This window comes from Perna viridis, chromosome 5, assembly GCF_037379345.1.
Source record: "Perna viridis isolate PV_CMFRI_1.1 ecotype Kerala chromosome 5, ASM3737934v1, whole genome shotgun sequence".
Lineage (NCBI taxonomy): Eukaryota > Metazoa > Mollusca > Bivalvia > Mytilida > Mytilidae > Perna > Perna viridis.
In genome coordinates, this window is record NC_142449.1 from 860,630 (window position 1) to 879,649 (window position 19,020).

Below are 19,020 nucleotides of genomic sequence, written 5' to 3' on the forward strand. Positions count from 1 at the left end.
AAACTAGAGGTACAAAAGATAGCCTGAACAATAATGCTCTGAATTGGTAAACCTTGTTGTTCCAGACAAACGAAGAAATTTTCAGTAAGAAGGACGTATTTGAATATGGAAATAAGCGTCAAATCTAGGGAAGTGGTCCACATCCCTGGATGAATTGAAGCTCTGATAGAACAATTGGTCTCCATCTTGAAATGGGGAACAACCAGATAAAGGTTGAGAATGGACAGGTTGATGACTTGTCTCATTCCTCCTGTTTTCTTTGGAACAAGGAAAATCTGAGAATAGAAACCTGGATCTGTTGATGATACAGGAACTTCCTCTATTGCTTTCTTTGTCAAAAGACAATCTATCTCTGCTGACAGAAGAGATATTTTTTGCAGATGAGTCGTGTTGGACATTGGAATAGGAACTGGTGAAAGAGGTGGTAGTTCCTTGAATTTTAGAGTTGATCCCCCCCGAATTACTGACAATACCCAATAATCTGAGGTATTATCTTTCCATTTTGACAGAAAATGAGTTAACCTCCCCCCTACTGGGATATGAGAAAGAGTAGTTTTGTAAAAAACCTCTGAATGATTGAGTTTTGTCAGTAACGTTAGGGAGGGCAGCTTTCTAGGTGGAAGGATTAGACCTCTTACCACCTTTAAAATTACCTGTTTGGCATTTAGAAATCGTTTTCTTAAAACTACCTTTCATACCACCCTCAATGAAAACCTTCCTTCTCTTTTCTGTGGAAGGAAAGGAAGAACCACCAGTAGACGAACTACCTCTCTTATAATTATTTCCCGAGAGAGAAACGTTCATCTTTACTGGTGCTGCAGTATGATTAAGCTTTTTCTGAATCTCGACAAGAGGAAGACCAAAAAGTTTGCCTACCAATGGAGATTTTAACAACGAATCCTTCAGGCTGTCTGAAACTCTAGCTTATCCAGAATCTCAAATCTTTTGGATAAAGTAAAATTAGCCAAACTTCCCATAAGTAAAAGCTGAGAAGAGCCCAGAGCTTTATCAACCTGAAGTAAAAATGATTTTACTTCAGGAGGAGGAGCAATATCTTTCAGTAAGGGAGCTACAGCAGACAAATAATGTTCTGCAGTACCTAGTACATGAGAAGCATTTCTAAGAAGATTCTCAGTTTTAGACCAGACAGACTGAGAAAGACACAGTCCTTCCACAGGCTTTGAATTAACTGAAGAAGAAAAAGCTTTATCACAAGAAGGAACCAACTTACCCAAAGTGGAACTGAAAATATCATAATCCCTAGATCAAAAATGATCATTAAAGGAAGTTATACCAAAACCACTTACCTTGGAAAAATGAGACTCATTGGCTATGATACCTTCGTTAATAGTTTGAAGAGAAGTGGACATGTGATTGGATTCTGGGAAACTAGTATGAGACTTGGGTAGGTCATTAGACATACCACAAGAAACTTAAAAAGTTGAAGTGAGTCTCTTAGGTTTGGGAGGTGACTGAAATGGCACCTTATAGATGTCTCTCATAATAGAGTAAACTGAATCTCTAAGATCCTTCAAAGTAGAAGAAGTATCCTCACTTCCAGCAGCTTTGTTGGAATTGGTAGGAGACCGACCAATAACAGAATGAGCAGTATTACAAATCAAAACATTCTGAGGAACCTGATCCCTAATTTCACCTTCTTCACCAGAGGAAAAATGACCTTCCTGACTACCTGGGACCAATGAAAAGCATTCCTCATCATCACTATCCTCATGTTCACTTTCAGAGTTGTGAACTGTAAGAAGTGGAGTCACAGAGGAGCTAGGTGTGGGTTGGTTGGTATTTTTCTCCAAAGCTGTGAGGCGATTGGAGAGAGCAACAAACTCAGAAGATATGGATTGACGTAAGTCATCTAAAACACTCTTAAACCCATCTAATGAGGGGAAGAGTTAGTAACCAGATTAGACTGACACCTAACAGAAGAGGTAGGTGCAGTTGCAGGTATAGTAACACCACCAGAAAGCACTGCTACAGAAGGAGCAGGGGTTGACAAACTAGGTGTGAAACTTTGAGGACCAATAGGTCCAAAGTTGTTACCATCAGGCCAGAAACCTGGAAAAACCTGAACAGGAAAACCTGGATAAAGGTATGACTGAGGCCAAAGATGTCTTGACAAATACATGGGGTTATTAGTCGAGGAGGGCAAAGTAACACCACAGTAAGATACTGGAAGCCTTGAACCAGGTAAATTTAGACCCATAGAAACACCAGGGGTACAGGAAACTGAACCCGTGGTGTCTACTGGCCTAGATACTGTAAGATTTACCGCACTTATAGTAGGGATTACTCAATTATTATCCATAGAAATTCTGATTGGTTGACATTTTTTTTAACCAAGTAATAGATATGTTGTGACGTTGTTGATTTTGAATCCAAAAGAATGACAAGAAATAACTGAAATATGTTTTCTGTCTATTCAAAATAACTTGAATGCATGTGGTGCATCACTTACCAATATAACCAAATTTATGTTTGCCCTTTGTACTCCTGCCCACATCACAGAGTGCTCTGATATTCTTCTCCTGGAATCCCTTTTCATTGTTCAGTACTATAACACCATCAGTCTGCATAATAAATTTAACTCCTGCAATATGGTTATTTCTAGTGAGAAATTCTGGGTAATCATTGTCATCTGCATTTTGAATAAGTTCCAGGACAAAGTGAGTGTCTTTACTATAGAGATCTTTTGACAATCTATCTAAACTTCTTCCAAGCCTTTCATCTTGAACTTTCTTCAATCTTTCACCATCCTCATTTAATTCTATTCCAATACCAAACTCTGACCTTCTGATATTATTGACAACCTTTTCACATTCCTTCTGTTGCCTCTCTTCCTCTGTCATAATTTCCATGTCAGAATCAGAGTCTTCAGCAACATCACCCTTTTGACTATCTGTGGTTTTCTTGGTAACAGTTGTCTGCTCTTCATTCTCTACTTCCTCTTTAATCTCATCTAAAACTTTATTAGCTGCAAGAAAAACAAACGAACATTAGTTGTGCAGTGGATGTGACAAAATACAAGACCAATCAAATTGTAAGAAAAATATGAAAATGTAATACATGTACAAACAGAATGTTACTTCGCAAGATGTAGCTTGATATTTCCACACTTAATGCTTACAAGATGTCTGACATTTAAGTTGGAAAATCTCCCTTTGCAGGTATTGGACAATAATTTCATTTCTTTATGCACATCTGCATGTGATACATAACATTCCCTTAGTTTTTTTATCATAATTCATTGAGCATTTAAAGAGTTGCTCTTATGAGATTTTTGACATTTAAACCCTTAATTTTCCTTTGAAGGCATCAGATGTTTATCATATTTATTCATGCTTCCTTGATTCCTAACCCTCTGATTAAGTTTAATTAAAATCCAGTTCAGAGGAGTTGTGATAACAAAATAAGTGGACAGATGAATAGATATATTATACACTTGTGGAAGCCATTGAAGAACATAACATATTTTCCTGTTGTTTTTGTACTAAATTCTCCTTCAACTTAAAGATTAATGATGTCACAATTTAAATTATATTGTTTCACTAACACCAAAAGGTTATATAAAGATGAAGCTGGGGTAATTCAGAGCAAAATGACAAGTGTGAATTCATGGATGGAGGGACAGACAAGGTAATTTCTATATACTCTCAAACTTTGTATGTGACATCAAAATGTTTATATTTTACTTCTTTTCGGTAATTTATTCCCAAATGATTAAGACATTAATCATCTTTAGTAAATCAATACCTTTCTTTTGCAATCTGGAGGGTGTGTAACAATTTTATAGAGATCCATACATTTTAACTAAGTTGTTGCTGGAAACCAGACAAATTTTGGATTAATGGCTCCAATTCTCCCACAGATCATAAACCACAAATCAGGGACAGATTTACAGATGACAAATAAATTCACTGACAGAAACACTACATCTAGAATACATTAGGTCCTTACTATTATCTTGTTCATTCTGAGATTCCTCATCTCCTGTAGATAGTTCTATAATACTCGTTTCTTCCTTGATTTCAGTCTTTATTTTCCCCTCCTCTACTGATACAATCTGTATATCATCATCATCATCAGAGAGTATCGAGCAATGACTGGATGTTACTGATCTAGAATCGCTATCTTTGTCCTGAACAATATATAATAAACTGTTTACTGTAGTTAAAATGGATTAAGTTCAATACCTTTTGGAACCTCCTTAATTTTTTTATACATAAAAATGTAGCTTCATTTTAACATTTCACTTCAATTTTGGTATTTTCAAACCTGATGATAGCAGCCAAATATCATAGTATATGAATCATTTTCTAACAACATAAAAAACATTAGGGTTGTTGTCTCCTTGACATATTCACCACATTCATTTTTATTATACTATCCTTAAACTGACCTGTCCTTCCTCATCATAGTCATCTAGGACAATCAAATCTGCTTCCTCATCATCCATCATGACATCATCCTCAGGTACAATCTCCAAATCAGTCATCAATATCTGACATTTCTTTGCAATCTGGTTGGTCCATTCACCAACACCTAACATACATCCTAACTCCTGCAGACGGTTCGTCTCTTCTGGAGATTCACAGGCAGATAGAAGTAAGTACTTAGATTTGGATGATCCAACAACCTGACCAAGGGGCTCCAAGAATATCTAAGATTGTACAATGATAAAGTATCAATATTAAACAAGTCAACAAATCTACTACATGTATATAACTGTGATGACCCTATCAATCAAGTCAATGAGGTCAATTCAGAATGAACCAGGGAAGAATTGGGTAAAATAAATCAGGAAATTTCAGTGTTTGCCATTAATATTAAGTCAAGTGCATTCCTTTACAATTTAAATTTGTGACAATTTTCCATATTTTGTATGAACAACTAATTGATTTAAAGCTGCATTAACTAATCAGATGATCACTTCAGGGGCATTCATTTTACTTGGATGTGACAAGGAAGAGTTTACAAATACTTTTACTTTCATGTTATGTTCACTTCGATGTGAAAAAGTTTACCTGATTAGCTATTGAAACACAGCTTTTGATTGGTAAAGCAGTGAAACACTTTAAAACAAATCTAACTGCCTCAGATATAGCTTCTGATGGAGGTGCTCCTGAAATAGAGTCAAACAAAATAATAATGCTTCACAGGGTGCACCTTGATAAAATCACAAAAGTCAAACCCTGAACAGTTGGGCCAAGTAAGGACACACCATTCAAGCTTGATACATCACTGAATTTTGATTGAAATAAAATATCTGAGACAGGAAGACTTTGACCAGAATCAAAGTCCCCCTTTTGACCTTTGTTCATAATGGTTCTAGACACAACCCCCAGAAATCAACCAAAATTTCCTATGGTTGTATGTGACCTTGTGAAACTATTGTAAAGAAATCCATTCACTAAAGTAAAATAATTGTCTAAACATAATAAAAATGCTTGTTTCTGGCCTCTTTTTGGCCCCTAATTCCTTTACTGTTTTAAAAAGTCACAACCTCAGAAATTAATCTAAGACTTCCTTTGGTGGTATAGCAAAGAGATCTATTTATTTATAGTCCAGTAATTGTTCCGCTTGTTTCTGGTCCCTTTTGGTCAATAATTCCTAACTGATTCAATTCACAACCCCCAAATTTATTTCCAGCCTTCCTTTTATGGTATGACATCTTGTTTAACAACTTCAAAGATAGCTACTGTGACTGTCCAGACATAAAGGATATTCTAGTTTCTGGTCCCTTTCTGGGCCCTTATAACCATACTGGGTATTAAATATATCTTGGTTTAATGTGTACATGTGTATGCTATTGTTGATGTTAATGTCATATAATTATAACTGTTTATAAATTATTCAGGCCCTTAATTGGAAAATAAAACTTGTTAATTTATATAAAACCAAACTGCAACACGACATTATTATTAATGGATATACATTGTTTAGTTCTTTAAATAATTCTCAGATCATTACTTCTAAAAAAACAAGTGCAGGAAATCTCAGGAACATAACATACTACTGTGAACATTCTATTGTTCATGGGGTACCAATTTTCTTGGTTTTTGTGGGAAGGTCAATCCATGAAATTTGGTACCCATTGAATAAGAGATTTCCATTTATGTGAATACTGAAAACCTCAAAACGATAAATTCAAGAATCCATGAACTTGTGTTGAGGTTTTTGTCTTTTAGACATCATACCTTATTATAAGTGAATTCCTTGTAAAACTAAAAGAATTGTGAGCAAAGCTCACAAGGTGATACCCCCAACACCCCAGATACCATATAGGATATCCCAAAAAAGATTTAAGCTAAACTAGGGGTGCACAATACCACAATGTAATAAAGAATCTATGAAGGTTTCATCAAATTCCATTCACTGATTTCAGAAGAGTTGTGGATTAGAACAGGGGACAGACAGGCTAACAACGGACACCATGATCACTTTATATCCCCACTTTTCAAGCAGGGATATAATAATGAACTTGGTGATTTTTGAGCAAGATTAAATACTTCATATTTTCAGGAAGATTTATAACTTACCTAATTAATTTACAGTATGACATACCTGGTGAATTCTCAGTAGGATCACTGGCATGGATGGTAAACAGATGTGATTTCATCTGATTAGCTAGCAGTGCTAATGGTGAGTTCTTCATTCCTTTATTAGCCACTATCAGTGATAACAACTGACCACACACAGTCCTTGGATCGCTTTGCACTAAAGCTTCATCAAACAGCTCAGTAGATGTCATGCTGGTTAATTTTAGCAGAACTCCTGGTCTGGTCTCCATACCAGCAATGTGATAAGTGAACAGTTTCTTCCCACCTTTTAACAGAATTGTAGATAAAAAACTGAACTTGAGAAAAATAAAAATTGATGTGTAACTACGATAAACTACAAATGGTGACTTAATTTGAACAAAATCCGCCAAGCGGTTTCAAATGAGTTGCGTGAACTTGTAAGACCAGATGGACCAACTGATGTCCCCTTCCACATAGTTTTCTTCTTTTTGAAAACTCACAGTATCTACTTCTATGAATATTGTCAATAATGATATCTTAAGTAATTTCTCATATAATATTTTACTTCACAAGAACAACAAGTATACTAACCATCAACAGAAATAGTACCAGTACCACCATATTTCTGTATAAAATCCTTCAATTTACCAAGTTCTGGTTCAAACACTAAAGACCAATGACTCCATGTAGCCATATCCTCTAGCAAAGGACAGTTATGTAAACAGGCTAGTGCGGACTCTTTAGTCTGATGTCCTAACATTCCTATCTTAGAAGTATGGCTCTTCCTGTAACATAAATAAATCTGGTTTCCTTCTCAACAGAATTCTTTATTTTGTTGTTTTGAAACAGTAACCTTGACCTTTGATCTACTCACCTCAAATTCAAAAAGTCCCCTCATTCAAGCTTCTATTAAGTGCAATACTTTTAGCCACAGCAGAAAAGTAAAGAAATCAGCTTTATGTCCGTCTATTCATTCCAAGTTTAGTAAGATGTGGCAGTTCTGATGAAACTTATATAAGTGATCACTTTAGGGGAAGACATAAATCAATTTGTGTCAGTAAGAAAAAAGTCATACAGGTATAATGAAATATATTTAGAACTAAAAATATGTTCAAATACCTGACTTCTCTGAATGAAATTTAAACAGCTCAGACAATGAATATGGAAAAACTTTTTATAATTTTGGGGTAAGTAGGTCAAATATCAAGGTCATGCATACATACTGACAGAATTTTAGCAATAAAAAGTTGGTTTCCAATAGCATATCTTCACAAACCCTCATAAATTTATCCTAATATAAACAGTGGTAACACTATACTATATCTCTAAGGTGACTTATCACCCCTTTGCTTTATAAACTGATGAACCATTTTGTTTTCTTACTTATATCATCTGTCAAGTTTAAAATTTACCAGCAAAACAGCAGGCACAGAACATCTTATCATTTTAATATATAAAGTACCTAATTTCAGTTCCCATGGCAACTTCAAACACCAATGAATGTTCCTGATACTGGTGTTGTCCTGGTTTCTGTGCTGCTGTTATTAGGTTGGCTGTTTTACCATAACCCAACTGTCTACCTTCCTTAACATGGAACTGATTACATAGGGCAGAGTCAATGTCTTCCTCCTAAAATATAAAATACATCAATGTCTCCCTCTTGAAATATAAAGTATATCAATGTCTTCCTCCTGAAATATAAAGTATATCAATGTTTTCCTCCTAAATTATAAAATATATATATCAATGCCTTCCTCCTAAAATATAAAATGAATCCATGTTTTCCTCCTTAAATATAAATATATCAAATGTATTCCTATTCAAATATAAAATATATATGTCATCTGTATAAATTAATGTTGAATATTTTTAAAACAAAAAATAATTTTGCATTATGATTCACATCCGGAAGGTAATAAAAAGCCATTTAAAACTACTTTTTCAGGTCAAGATGATGAAGATGATAAATTCTATGATCTTAACCTTCATTTAACTTAAGGATGTCAAATTGACAGCATATCAGTTTTTCTTGCCAAGTCCCATATTTGCTATGAAAAGGTCCATAACTCAAAAACAATAGCAGCAAAAATTATGAAAACAAGTAATTACTTCAGTCACTTTAAACAGTGTCAACTGATGACTATCTATATATAAAATATGACTTTTACTCTGTGCTTTATGTTGTTATTAGCACTAATGTTATTCACATACCCTTTTATTGAAAAATAATTACAAAAAAGTATAAAATTGACCACCTTTAGTCCAGCAAAACAGAAAGAATTGGGAAAAGTGTGTTCCTGCACTGTGAAATAATACTTACTGACTCCTTGCCACACTGGAAACATTGGTGTATAAAACTGAGGACATCAGTATGGCTGGGTTTATATCCACTCTCAGCTTCACTGCCAGATGATCCTCCTCCTACAGATGTACCACCACATTCTTCTATCAACTACAGAACAGAAAACACTCAAATATAGTACTGTAGGACAAATACAATATGTATAGAGGTATGGATTTCTCATCTAGGAAATATGAAACCAGGTGGGATCAAATACAACATATATAAAGGCTTGGATTACTAACCTAGGAAATATGATATTGGGTGGCCAGAAACTTGATCAAGTAGAACAAGGTAAACCATTTATAGTGGTCCCTTCTTACAATTTCTAAATCTTGGTTATATAAGCATCAGCAAAGATACATGCAAAAATTTGTTCCTCCAATGGTTTTAACTTTGAGCAACTGCAGCCATCCTTGGAGTACCTGTGCCACACAAAAAGTGGATCAATTGTAGACAAAATTAAAGTTCACAACCTTATGAAGTTTCAAAACATAGGTAGCTGTAATTTCAGAGAAGTATTTTTTTTTAAATGGCCAAATAAAAGCTTGGATGGCCTATGTGGCAATCTTTCAATATATCTATTGTACTCTTTTGACTACTGATTTAACCAACTTTGCCCAGTGGCAATTTTGAGCTGCCTGTTTGAACTGCAATGTATCAGAAACAATTCACCATAATGGAAGAGGGAGATTTGGCACTATAAACATGCTTTAGCCTATCATTTCCATAGTAAATATCTGTATCAAGTCAGTGAGGTTCTTTATGGTTTTGATATAAACTTTCCTTCTTTTGCCTTAAGATTTTCAGTTCAGTAATTTTGTTATTACTGTTTATAGACTTTGGTCACTGACACAAAGTGATGGCATAAGTTCTCTTGGTTTAGATAAGCTAAAATGTTTAGTTAACTCAGTCAGACACACAGATGTAACAATCCATCATGCCTAACTGAAAAACAATGCTTTTGTTCAAAGTCTGGAAGGAATTTCAAATTCTTACCAATAAAAATCATAGGGATACACTGGTGCATACGGGAAGCAGTACAATGAATACAGAAAGAGATATCATGTTTCAATGTTAACAGACTATGGCATTATTTCTTCATGTAAATATTTACCCCTTTAGCTTCTCGTAGTATAAAATGAAGAAACCTGCCATAACCTATCTCCGCAAAACATGGGAAATTATGTTCTTCAGCAATCTTTTCTTCAATTTTGTCCAGAAGAATCAATGTCAATGTTCCATGCTGCAAACATCTTGTAAGATATTTCTCTACATCAGCAATAATGACAGCTAAAACAAAACAATAATAAAGATATACCTCACATCAAGGAAAAAGAGCAGATATAAAAAATGTACAATACATCAAGCTACCTTTGTGTTGTTCTCTCTCTTATTTTCATTATAAACCTGGAATTAAATATTAGGACAAAATGACTTAATCTGGGCCAAGCATGTAATATGTTATTCAGTCATTACAGGATTAATTCCTCCATCCTAACCGTTTGTACCATTTTAAACATGGGGGATCTTTCTTCCAATATTTTACTGCCTTTCCCATCAAAAAGTTATATGGCAATTAGAAAGTGCAAACAAAATACAGGCTGACATTTTTGCACTTGAAAGAGTTTGAAACACTACCTGATGGAGTTTACATTGTTTTTGAAATCGAATATGTTCTTTTATACAAAAAAAAAAAAGTTTAGATAAGATACATGAATTATTTTTATATAGTGAACACAATGATATTTTTCTTGGATTATTGGTTAATCTGTTCTGATCAATTCAAGAGATCCCCTGTATCCAGCTGTCAGTAAAAATATATATGAAATAAATAATTTAGAGACTTTTGCCATAAAGCTCACCCTTACCAACAATATCAGTTTCCACAAATTTTTGAATATCCAAAGTTTCAGTTTACTAGTTATGAGACCTAGTGCCAAAACATTGAACTGAAATATATCCAAGGTCCAACCTTTATAAAAAGGAGAAAGTAAGACATTACTCTCTTACTAATTTTATACAGGATACTAGTTTCAGTTACATGTGAAAATAACTGTTGTAAAGAAAGAGAAATCACATGATTCACCAAGATGTTGCTGACAGATGTTTACCTTTTGGTGGTTTTACTTTTTCTTCTGTGGTAATATCCACAATGTTTTCCTTCTCAGGAGGAGCTAGCAGCTCCATGGCAGATTCTTCCAATACGGAATTACTAACACAAATAGCTAAATGGAACAAATTTCTACCCAAAACATTGTCTCTAATCAGCTCTAAAAAACTGTCTATAGTTGACTTTAACTTGTGTTGCTGTCTCTTCTGTTTTTGGCTTTGAGCATCATCCATTACAATTGACATTATCAAATTAAACTTCTGGAAGATCTCCATGATAGCAATCTCTGGGGAAAGTTTTAAGTAGTGGTTTCTAACTTCCCACTGAGCATCTGATGAAGTGTGCATCACAGTCATTTTAAACTTCTGAAACACATTCTCAATGTCTTTTTTCAAACGTTCCTTAAATCCTTCAGTCAATGCTCGTGTAGTTGATCCAATATCTCTCTGGGCCTTCTTCAGCACCTAAATCATAAATAATTAAACAGATTTCGGCATGAAAATTCAAGTTCACAATGCACTACAGTAGTCCCTCTATTATGTGGCCACCCATGCTTCAATCCAAATCTGGCCACATAATAGAGGTGGCCTCTTGAGAGAGGTTTTGCCAATGGAAGAATAAATATTTGTTTATTTATAGTATTTTTCAGATTATATAATGTCTATATTTTTATTTTCATAAAGTCGTCAGCTCAAACTTTCAAGGCTTGAGCTTGGGACCTTACGCTGAAAAATGATTTGATTACAATACGTTAATTACATTCGTAATTGGTGTAAACTGCAATCACATGACTTAGGAAACCAAAAGCTGCCATTCAAGGACTTTTATAGTCAAACCAGCAATCGATTGACGAAGATACCGATCATTGAAACACGCTGCTATCAATTTCATGAATGAATATGACAATGTTATATAAAATCCTTCTTCCTTGTTTCATCCTTATCTGAATATGCAACTTTGAAACTGTTAAAATATATAAACTATAGAAAACATATTTACAAAATTCTTTACTGGTAAAAATATTATTGGATCTAGTACTACAGAGTTATCAATCCTAATATGCAAATTTATGCCCATTCATGTAAGGTATGTTGTAACACATTCACACATGCCACAAACTAAAATCAATTGAAAGTGTGACCTAAATGGCTAATTGCAACCAGATTAAAAGGTTCTGCATCTGAATTGATCAGATATGTTAGATACATCATTATCTTAATATGAGTTTTTCAGCTTGTTGGTACAAAATGTACACTGTGATTGAGAAATTTGTTTGATACTAAGAGCAGTTTTCTAGGGGGTAGGGGTAATATTTTTAATTTATTAAGTTATTATGAAAATTCTTTCGTGAAAATTAGGTTTTCATAGTTTTATTATGAAGACAATTGAATTATCTATTGAATGATACCAAATTTAAGACATTTTGGTTAAGCAACAACTTTTGTAATCAAACTTGTGCAACTTTTAATATGAGAAAAAAGAAAATCCTACATTTTGCAATTTTAGATAAATTCTGACTATGAAAATCAAAAGCAGTCCAGAAGTATCAACTGAGATAGTACTAAACAGAAAATACCAAATAGGCCATTTTTCACTGAAGCATAAATACTCTAGGGGTTTTGACATTGAAAATTATGTCAATTTAAGAGATTTTTTTCGGAGGGGTAAGAGTATAGTTTTTTCATTTTACTCAAACACCTAAGTGTTACTGCAACAATTTTGATATACATGTAATTGGATACCGGAGATATTTGGCTGCCTGATGACACCTAAATACAATGTATGTCAATTTATCTTGTTTTGTAGAAAGAAGTAAGAAGTAATTTAAGAAACCCAAAAATTGGATTTTTGCCTAGAACGAGGTACAAAAAGTGACCAGAAAAAAAAAATACAAAAAGCTTCAGTTTAATTTTGCAAAAAGAAGACTGATAAAAAGGGGATATAAGAGTACCTGAAAATCATATTCTGGTTGATGAGTGGGGTGTATGTGGGGGGATGTTATCTCAGTCAACATACCAATAAACCAATTATATATCTGGCTGATGGGGAAACACCAGTATTATAGGGGTTAAAACGAAAATAAAACACACAACATCAGGATGCATGGCACAAATATTTCATTCTGCAAGAATTACTGGTTATATTGTGTAAAAGTATAGAAAAGATAGAGAAGACATTAGAAAAGTAACTTATTTTGTCACAAAATTGTTTACCATTTTTTTCAAACAGTTTTACAGTATACAATGTATATTTGTCAGTACTTACTTGTACACCTAAAATGAGACTTCTAATCCTGACACCAAGCTGGAAAGCATTATCAGCTTCATACTTGTCTACTAAATACTCCATAAAATCTTCTAAATCTACCCTGGCCATCCACATCTGTTTCTCTGTCAGATAGTTCCTCAAATGTTCCAGTACATCAAGTGTTGTTATGTCAGGAATCTCCTCCATATCAGTCGGAAACTTGAACATTTGATAGATAACAGGCATTCGCTGGAGGGGTCCAATATTTAACTTGTTAAAATCACTCTTACCTGGAGCAAATTCTTTCAAACATTCCTTTAACTCATGTAAAGTGCAAATGGACCTCACCTTAATAAATGCATGTACATAAGCATTAACTTTGGCCATCAAACGATTATGTACATTGACTGTTTCTATCTGGTCAACATATCTAACTCCCAGGTGGTTCATGTGTCCTACTTGAAATCTTTGTATTAACAACTTCTCTATCCTTTCACAAGAGACATAAGAATCAGATTCAGCAATGATCTCAATACATTCCTGTGCAGCATTATCTAATTGATCTTTAGTTGGCTTGGCGTAGTGATTTACTCGCCGAATGGGAGCAACACGTAACTCCTTCTCTTCAAATCTTTTCTTATTAATAGGTTTGGCAATAACATGTAATGTTTCGTATGAAGCTGGTTCATTAGGGAGGAGATCTGACGCTAAATAAGAGTTTTTCTTTGGAGGAACTGGAGTTTTCATGTTGCTCGGGTAACCAACAACTTGTTTAATTGTTCTTGGCCTGGATGTGGATGCATGGGAAGTTCCTGACATCTCAAATGAGAGAAAATTAGAGGATAAATCCTGCTTTGATGGTTGACTGTCATCAGTAAGATCAATGACAGATTCTTGAACTTCACCTATCCAAATATTCATGGGTTCTGATTTTACTGCACCTTGACCCCACTGGGGACCTTTAAACTTTGACTGAATGTAACTCTCTTTAACTCTATATAAATTAGTTCCTTTACTATTATTCAATTTGGTTCTTTCAATGGCATCAGAAAACTGTTCAAGTAACTGATCTAAGTTCAACCCAGCTTGCTGTGTCAATTTCCCCTTGTATTTTCTGGCATACTTCCCTAACAACTGTCCATGTTTGAGAGGACCACTTTCTCTAAGCAAATCAACCAGCCTCATTTTGATTAAACTTGCAGCCACTGTTCCTTGAGATGGTTGAACATTCATCTCTTCTGATTCTGAGCTGTCATCATCAGAATCACTAGACAGAATCTCATGACAGGGTTGGTGGACTGGTGCAGGAGGAAGACTTGGAGTTATCAACCTTGGTGCTGGCATTCTCAAACTTTGTGGCTGCATGCGGTAACCTGGCATTAGCCCTCTAGAAGCAGCTGAAATCTGTTGTGCTAAGAATGCATCAGTGGCCATCTTGGGTGGTTGCACAGCTGCTCCCAATGCAGGCCATTGGGTATTATCAAGTGAAGGAGCTGCTATTGTACATGGAGTAGCCACAAATGTCTGGTGTGGGAAAGAACTTGTCTGTCCACGGTCAGTTTGTACATCAAGTTTTACAGCTGAGAAGCTTGGTTTTAAACAAATGTAACCTTTACCATCACGATTCTCTTCATAAATCATATCCTTAAAAAGATGAAAGGCTGCATCCATACTGGCGATTCTGAATTCAGAATTTCTTAGTTTTAAGTTTGAACTGCCCATGAGAAGTGACCAAACATTGATTTTGAGGATGCCATCCTTGTGTTCCAAAAGAAGTCTGTAAAGGTCTCTCTTTAACTCCAGTCTTTTTTGTTCAGTTTCTGGTGGAATTAAAGGCATTATGATTTTATCATAAGTACTTCACCTAAAAAAGACAAACATATGTAGAAAAGTTTAAATTATTCTTTCAAAAACAATAGTATATATTTTATTTGTATAATATGTTTCTCTATGGTTGTCTCATAAAAATATTACATATTTGATTTCTAATATTAAAAAACCCTCTTTTAATATTAAAAAATCTTTTTTTGATATTAAAAATTCAAGTGAATTTCTAATATTAAAAAATCATTTTTTCAATATTAAAAATTGATTTTCTAATATTAGACAATGGATTTGTTGTATTCAATTACAATTTTTTAATATTAAAATCATTTTGTAATATTAAAAAATGTGACTGACTTTGCAATATTGCAAAGTGATTTTTTAATATTAGAAATTCATTTTCTAATATTACAAATTCAATTTGCAACCTTATTAAATGTGTGATATTTTGTAATATTACTAAATCAGGAATTTGTAATATTAGAAAATGAATTTTTAATCTTACAAAATGAATTTCTAATATAAAAAAAACATTTCCTGATATTAAACTAGAGGCTCAAGAGAGCCTGAATCGCTCACTTGGTTAACCATTTGCTTATTTGAAAAACTTGAGGAAGGAGACAGGTTAAGTTAAAATCAACTAAATTGTCAAATGCAGGAAATGCTTTTCATAGCATTTTCATGACCTGAACCAGAATTTTGCTTAAGGCAACAATTTTGGAATTTTTTTTCAAAAACCTGTCTTATGACCCATAAGTTCCATTTTTAGTATAGGCAGTCATATCTATTCACGGATTAAAAATCACAACAGTCATTTTGAGCACAATACACTAAAGAATTATTATGCTTATTATTATTCAATGATCTTAAATGGTTTTAGAGAAGAATATTTTCAAAGCTGTTCATGTGAAAAAAAAAAAACAACAAAAACTGTTTCAGGGGTCATGACTCCTACTTTAGTCAATGAATGGTTATGAAAATTTCAGCATAGGCCCTTCTCATAATGCTTAACAATTTTACCCAATGGTAGAAATTTGGCAATGGTTTTTGAGTTATTTGCAAAAAACTGCCATCTGACCCCTATGTTCTATTTTTAGTAATGGCGGCAATGTTTTTTTCATGGATCAACAATCAAAATGGTCAATTTGTGTGGTATACCCTAAGAAACATATATGCCAACTTTCATTGAATTCTGTGCAATGGATTTTGAGAAGATGATTTTCAAAGTTGCATATGTGAAAATACAAAAAAACTGTTTTAGGGGCCGTAACTCCTACATCAATTGACCAATCGTTTTGAAAATTTTGGCATAAGTCCGTCCCATGATAATGGACAATATTACCCAGACACAAATTTGCAAAAGCCAACGGTTTCTGACTTATTTGCAAAAAACTGCCATCTGACCCCTATGTTCTATTTTCAGTAACAGCGGCAATGTTTTCTCATGAATCAACGATCCCAACTGTCATTCTGTGTGGGATACCCTAAGGAACATAAATGCCAACTTTCACTGAATTCTGTGCAATGGATTGAGCTAAACATGACTTTGTAATATCAAAAAAGTTTGTTTTCTAATAATACAAAATAAGTGTTTCTAATATTAAAAAATGATTTTTTAATATTACAAATTTATTTACTAATATTATAAATTCATTTTCTAATATTACAAATTTCATTTCTAATGTGACAAAACCCTTTTTTAATATTAAAAATCCAATTAAATTTCTAATATCAAAAACGATTTTTAATATTAGAAATTAATATTTTTTAACATCAGAAATTTTTTTTGTAATATTAAAAATGTGACTGATTTTGCAATATTGCAAAGTGCTTTTTAATATTACAAATTCATTTACTAATATTAAAAATTCAATTTGTAATATTACTAAATTAGGAATTTAGAATATAAGAAAATGAATTTTTAATACTTTAAAATGAATTTCTAATATTAAAAAATACCTTCTAATATTAAAAAAATGATTTTGTAATATTAAAAAATCATTTTCAAATAATACAAAATTTTGATTTTTGTCCTACATTTTGCATTGCCATGTCAGACATTGATAATTTAGATAATATATCATTTTGTGAACATATAAATGTGCTATAACACTTCCTTGGTGTTAATGTTATGGACCATACCTGTAATTCATCTGTTAATCCATCTACCTTATTCCTTCTGTCTCATCTAAGTCTAAAATCAACAAATTATAACTTCTGACTGCTATTTACTATATTCATATCTGCTTTCAGTTTTCAATTATTAAGAAATTAGATTGTCTGACTGATGTATGAAATTAAGTAAATTTATGCAGTATTTCCAGGAAGTAAATTATCTATGCAACTTTTGAAAAATTAAAAATCTGTTTTTACTTTCAATTTCATCACTATTACATGTGCAAAATGTACACATCTGAATCAACAACTGCATAGGTGTTAAGGTTACAGACCACCAATTCAACCAATGAGCATTTGGAACGTACGCAAAAATAGTCCTACGCAGAAATTACCCCTGTTCCTCATAGTGCTGTGAAAAAAGTTCTCATCTCATTTAAAAAATTTAAACAGTTTCTGAAAGGAAAAACATTTCTGTACATTTTATAGGTGCATTTTGCTTCTTGTGATGTGAAGCCTAATCTCCATAATGATTTCTAAATATACCCCTATCTTGTGAAAACACTGGGATTTCCCATGCTATTTATAGACACTTCACTTCCGGTGACCAGTACTGCACTGCAAGTCTGCTAACCCCACATGCCATTCTGAGGATTGTGAGCTGACATATGTAGAATCATGCTGATATATAGTCCTCTGCAGGTTAAAGTTAAGGTAAAGTCCAGAGAAGCCATTGAATATTGTGAAATTAGCATAGAAGCCTATGGGAAGTGGAATTAGTGGTTTTTAGCCTTAAGCTGAGGCCATGGAAAAATGATAAGTTTCTTGGAATAGCTTTAAACTACTTGAAGATCTTGTAAACTTTGCTATGAGAGGAATACACTACAAAAATCCTTCAAAATATGCAATTTTTTAAGTTATAGGTCCAAATTATGGGAAATTGGTCTTTTTGGCTGAAATTTATGTCCTATCTTGTGAAAAGTGTAGAAAACTTAGTAAAAATATCAAATATTTAACTTTGAGGGCTATATTTACTTAAATATGGTGGTAATCAGCACTTGAAATCAAGTTTTGTGTAAATTTGAGCAAAAATTTGATTAGAAATGAGGAAAAACTCACTTTCATTACTGCGGTTAAGGACATATAAGCATTTCCCTATGGCAACATGGAAAATGCATTTTTGAGTACTTTTTTTGCTTTAGGTGCCCTTAACTTGCCATGTTTTATTGTGAAAACACTGTATTTACAAATTTAAAGCCAAAGATATCACCTTTTGCGAAAATTTAAAGATTTAGGGTTTTTGACATGTGATCAAGAAAAAGGGGGAGGCATGTCAGACATAAATTTTTAAAAATAGACCAATTTTTCAGAAAATGACTACTTTTAAAGGCTATCTCTTTATAAATATTGTTAAAAAACAAGTTGTGATTGATTTTTTTTTATTTGAAAAGTCAGAAAAAGTTCTTTGCAAATATTTAATGCATTTAAGTATGGTAGAATATTGTCACTTTTTTGCTCGCGCAACTTGGTTACCCTATATTTAAAAATCAAATATTTAAAAAAGTGCTTGTCACATTTCACTGAAACTTTGCAAATGCATGCAGTATGTGTATAGGAAGATACTTGTATAGTTATATATTTTTTCTAAGACAGAAAGTGACCCTTTAGGTTACAGACCACCAATTCAACCAATGAGCATTTGGAACGTACGCAAAAATAGTCCTACGCAGAAATTACCCCTGTTCCTCATAGTGCTGTGAAAAAAGTTCTCATCTCATTTAAAAAATTTAAACAGTTTCTGAAAGGAAAAACATTTCTGTACATTTTATAGGTGCATTTTGCTTCTT

The 19,020-nt window shown here is 33.4% G+C and overlaps 1 protein-coding gene across 7 annotated transcripts in view; it reads right to left on the minus strand.

The window, feature by feature from the left end:
• The window catches only part of LOC148615519 (uncharacterized), a 57,996-nt gene that overhangs the window by 36,390 nt on the left and 2,586 nt on the right, over positions 1–19,020 (minus strand). For all 7 annotated transcript variants that reach the window (XM_088581794.1, XM_088581793.1, XM_088581797.1 and 4 more), the window contains 12 exons: positions 17,201–17,252; positions 13,253–15,098; positions 10,989–11,451; positions 9,992–10,167; positions 8,854–8,985; positions 7,996–8,162; positions 7,125–7,318; positions 6,577–6,837; positions 5,037–5,134; positions 4,412–4,672; positions 3,970–4,150; positions 2,471–2,986 (listed from right to left, as the gene is read on the minus strand). In XM_088581794.1, the coding sequence (XP_088437920.1) occupies positions 2,471–2,986; positions 3,970–4,150; positions 4,412–4,672; positions 5,037–5,134; positions 6,577–6,837; positions 7,125–7,318; positions 7,996–8,162; positions 8,854–8,985; positions 9,992–10,167; positions 10,989–11,451; positions 13,253–15,073 (4,270 nt within the window). In that variant the 5' untranslated portion in view covers positions 15,074–15,098; positions 17,201–17,252. The remainder of the gene's footprint in view (positions 1–2,470; positions 2,987–3,969; positions 4,151–4,411; positions 4,673–5,036; positions 5,135–6,576; positions 6,838–7,124; positions 7,319–7,995; positions 8,163–8,853; positions 8,986–9,991; positions 10,168–10,988; positions 11,452–13,252; positions 15,099–17,200; positions 17,253–19,020) is intronic.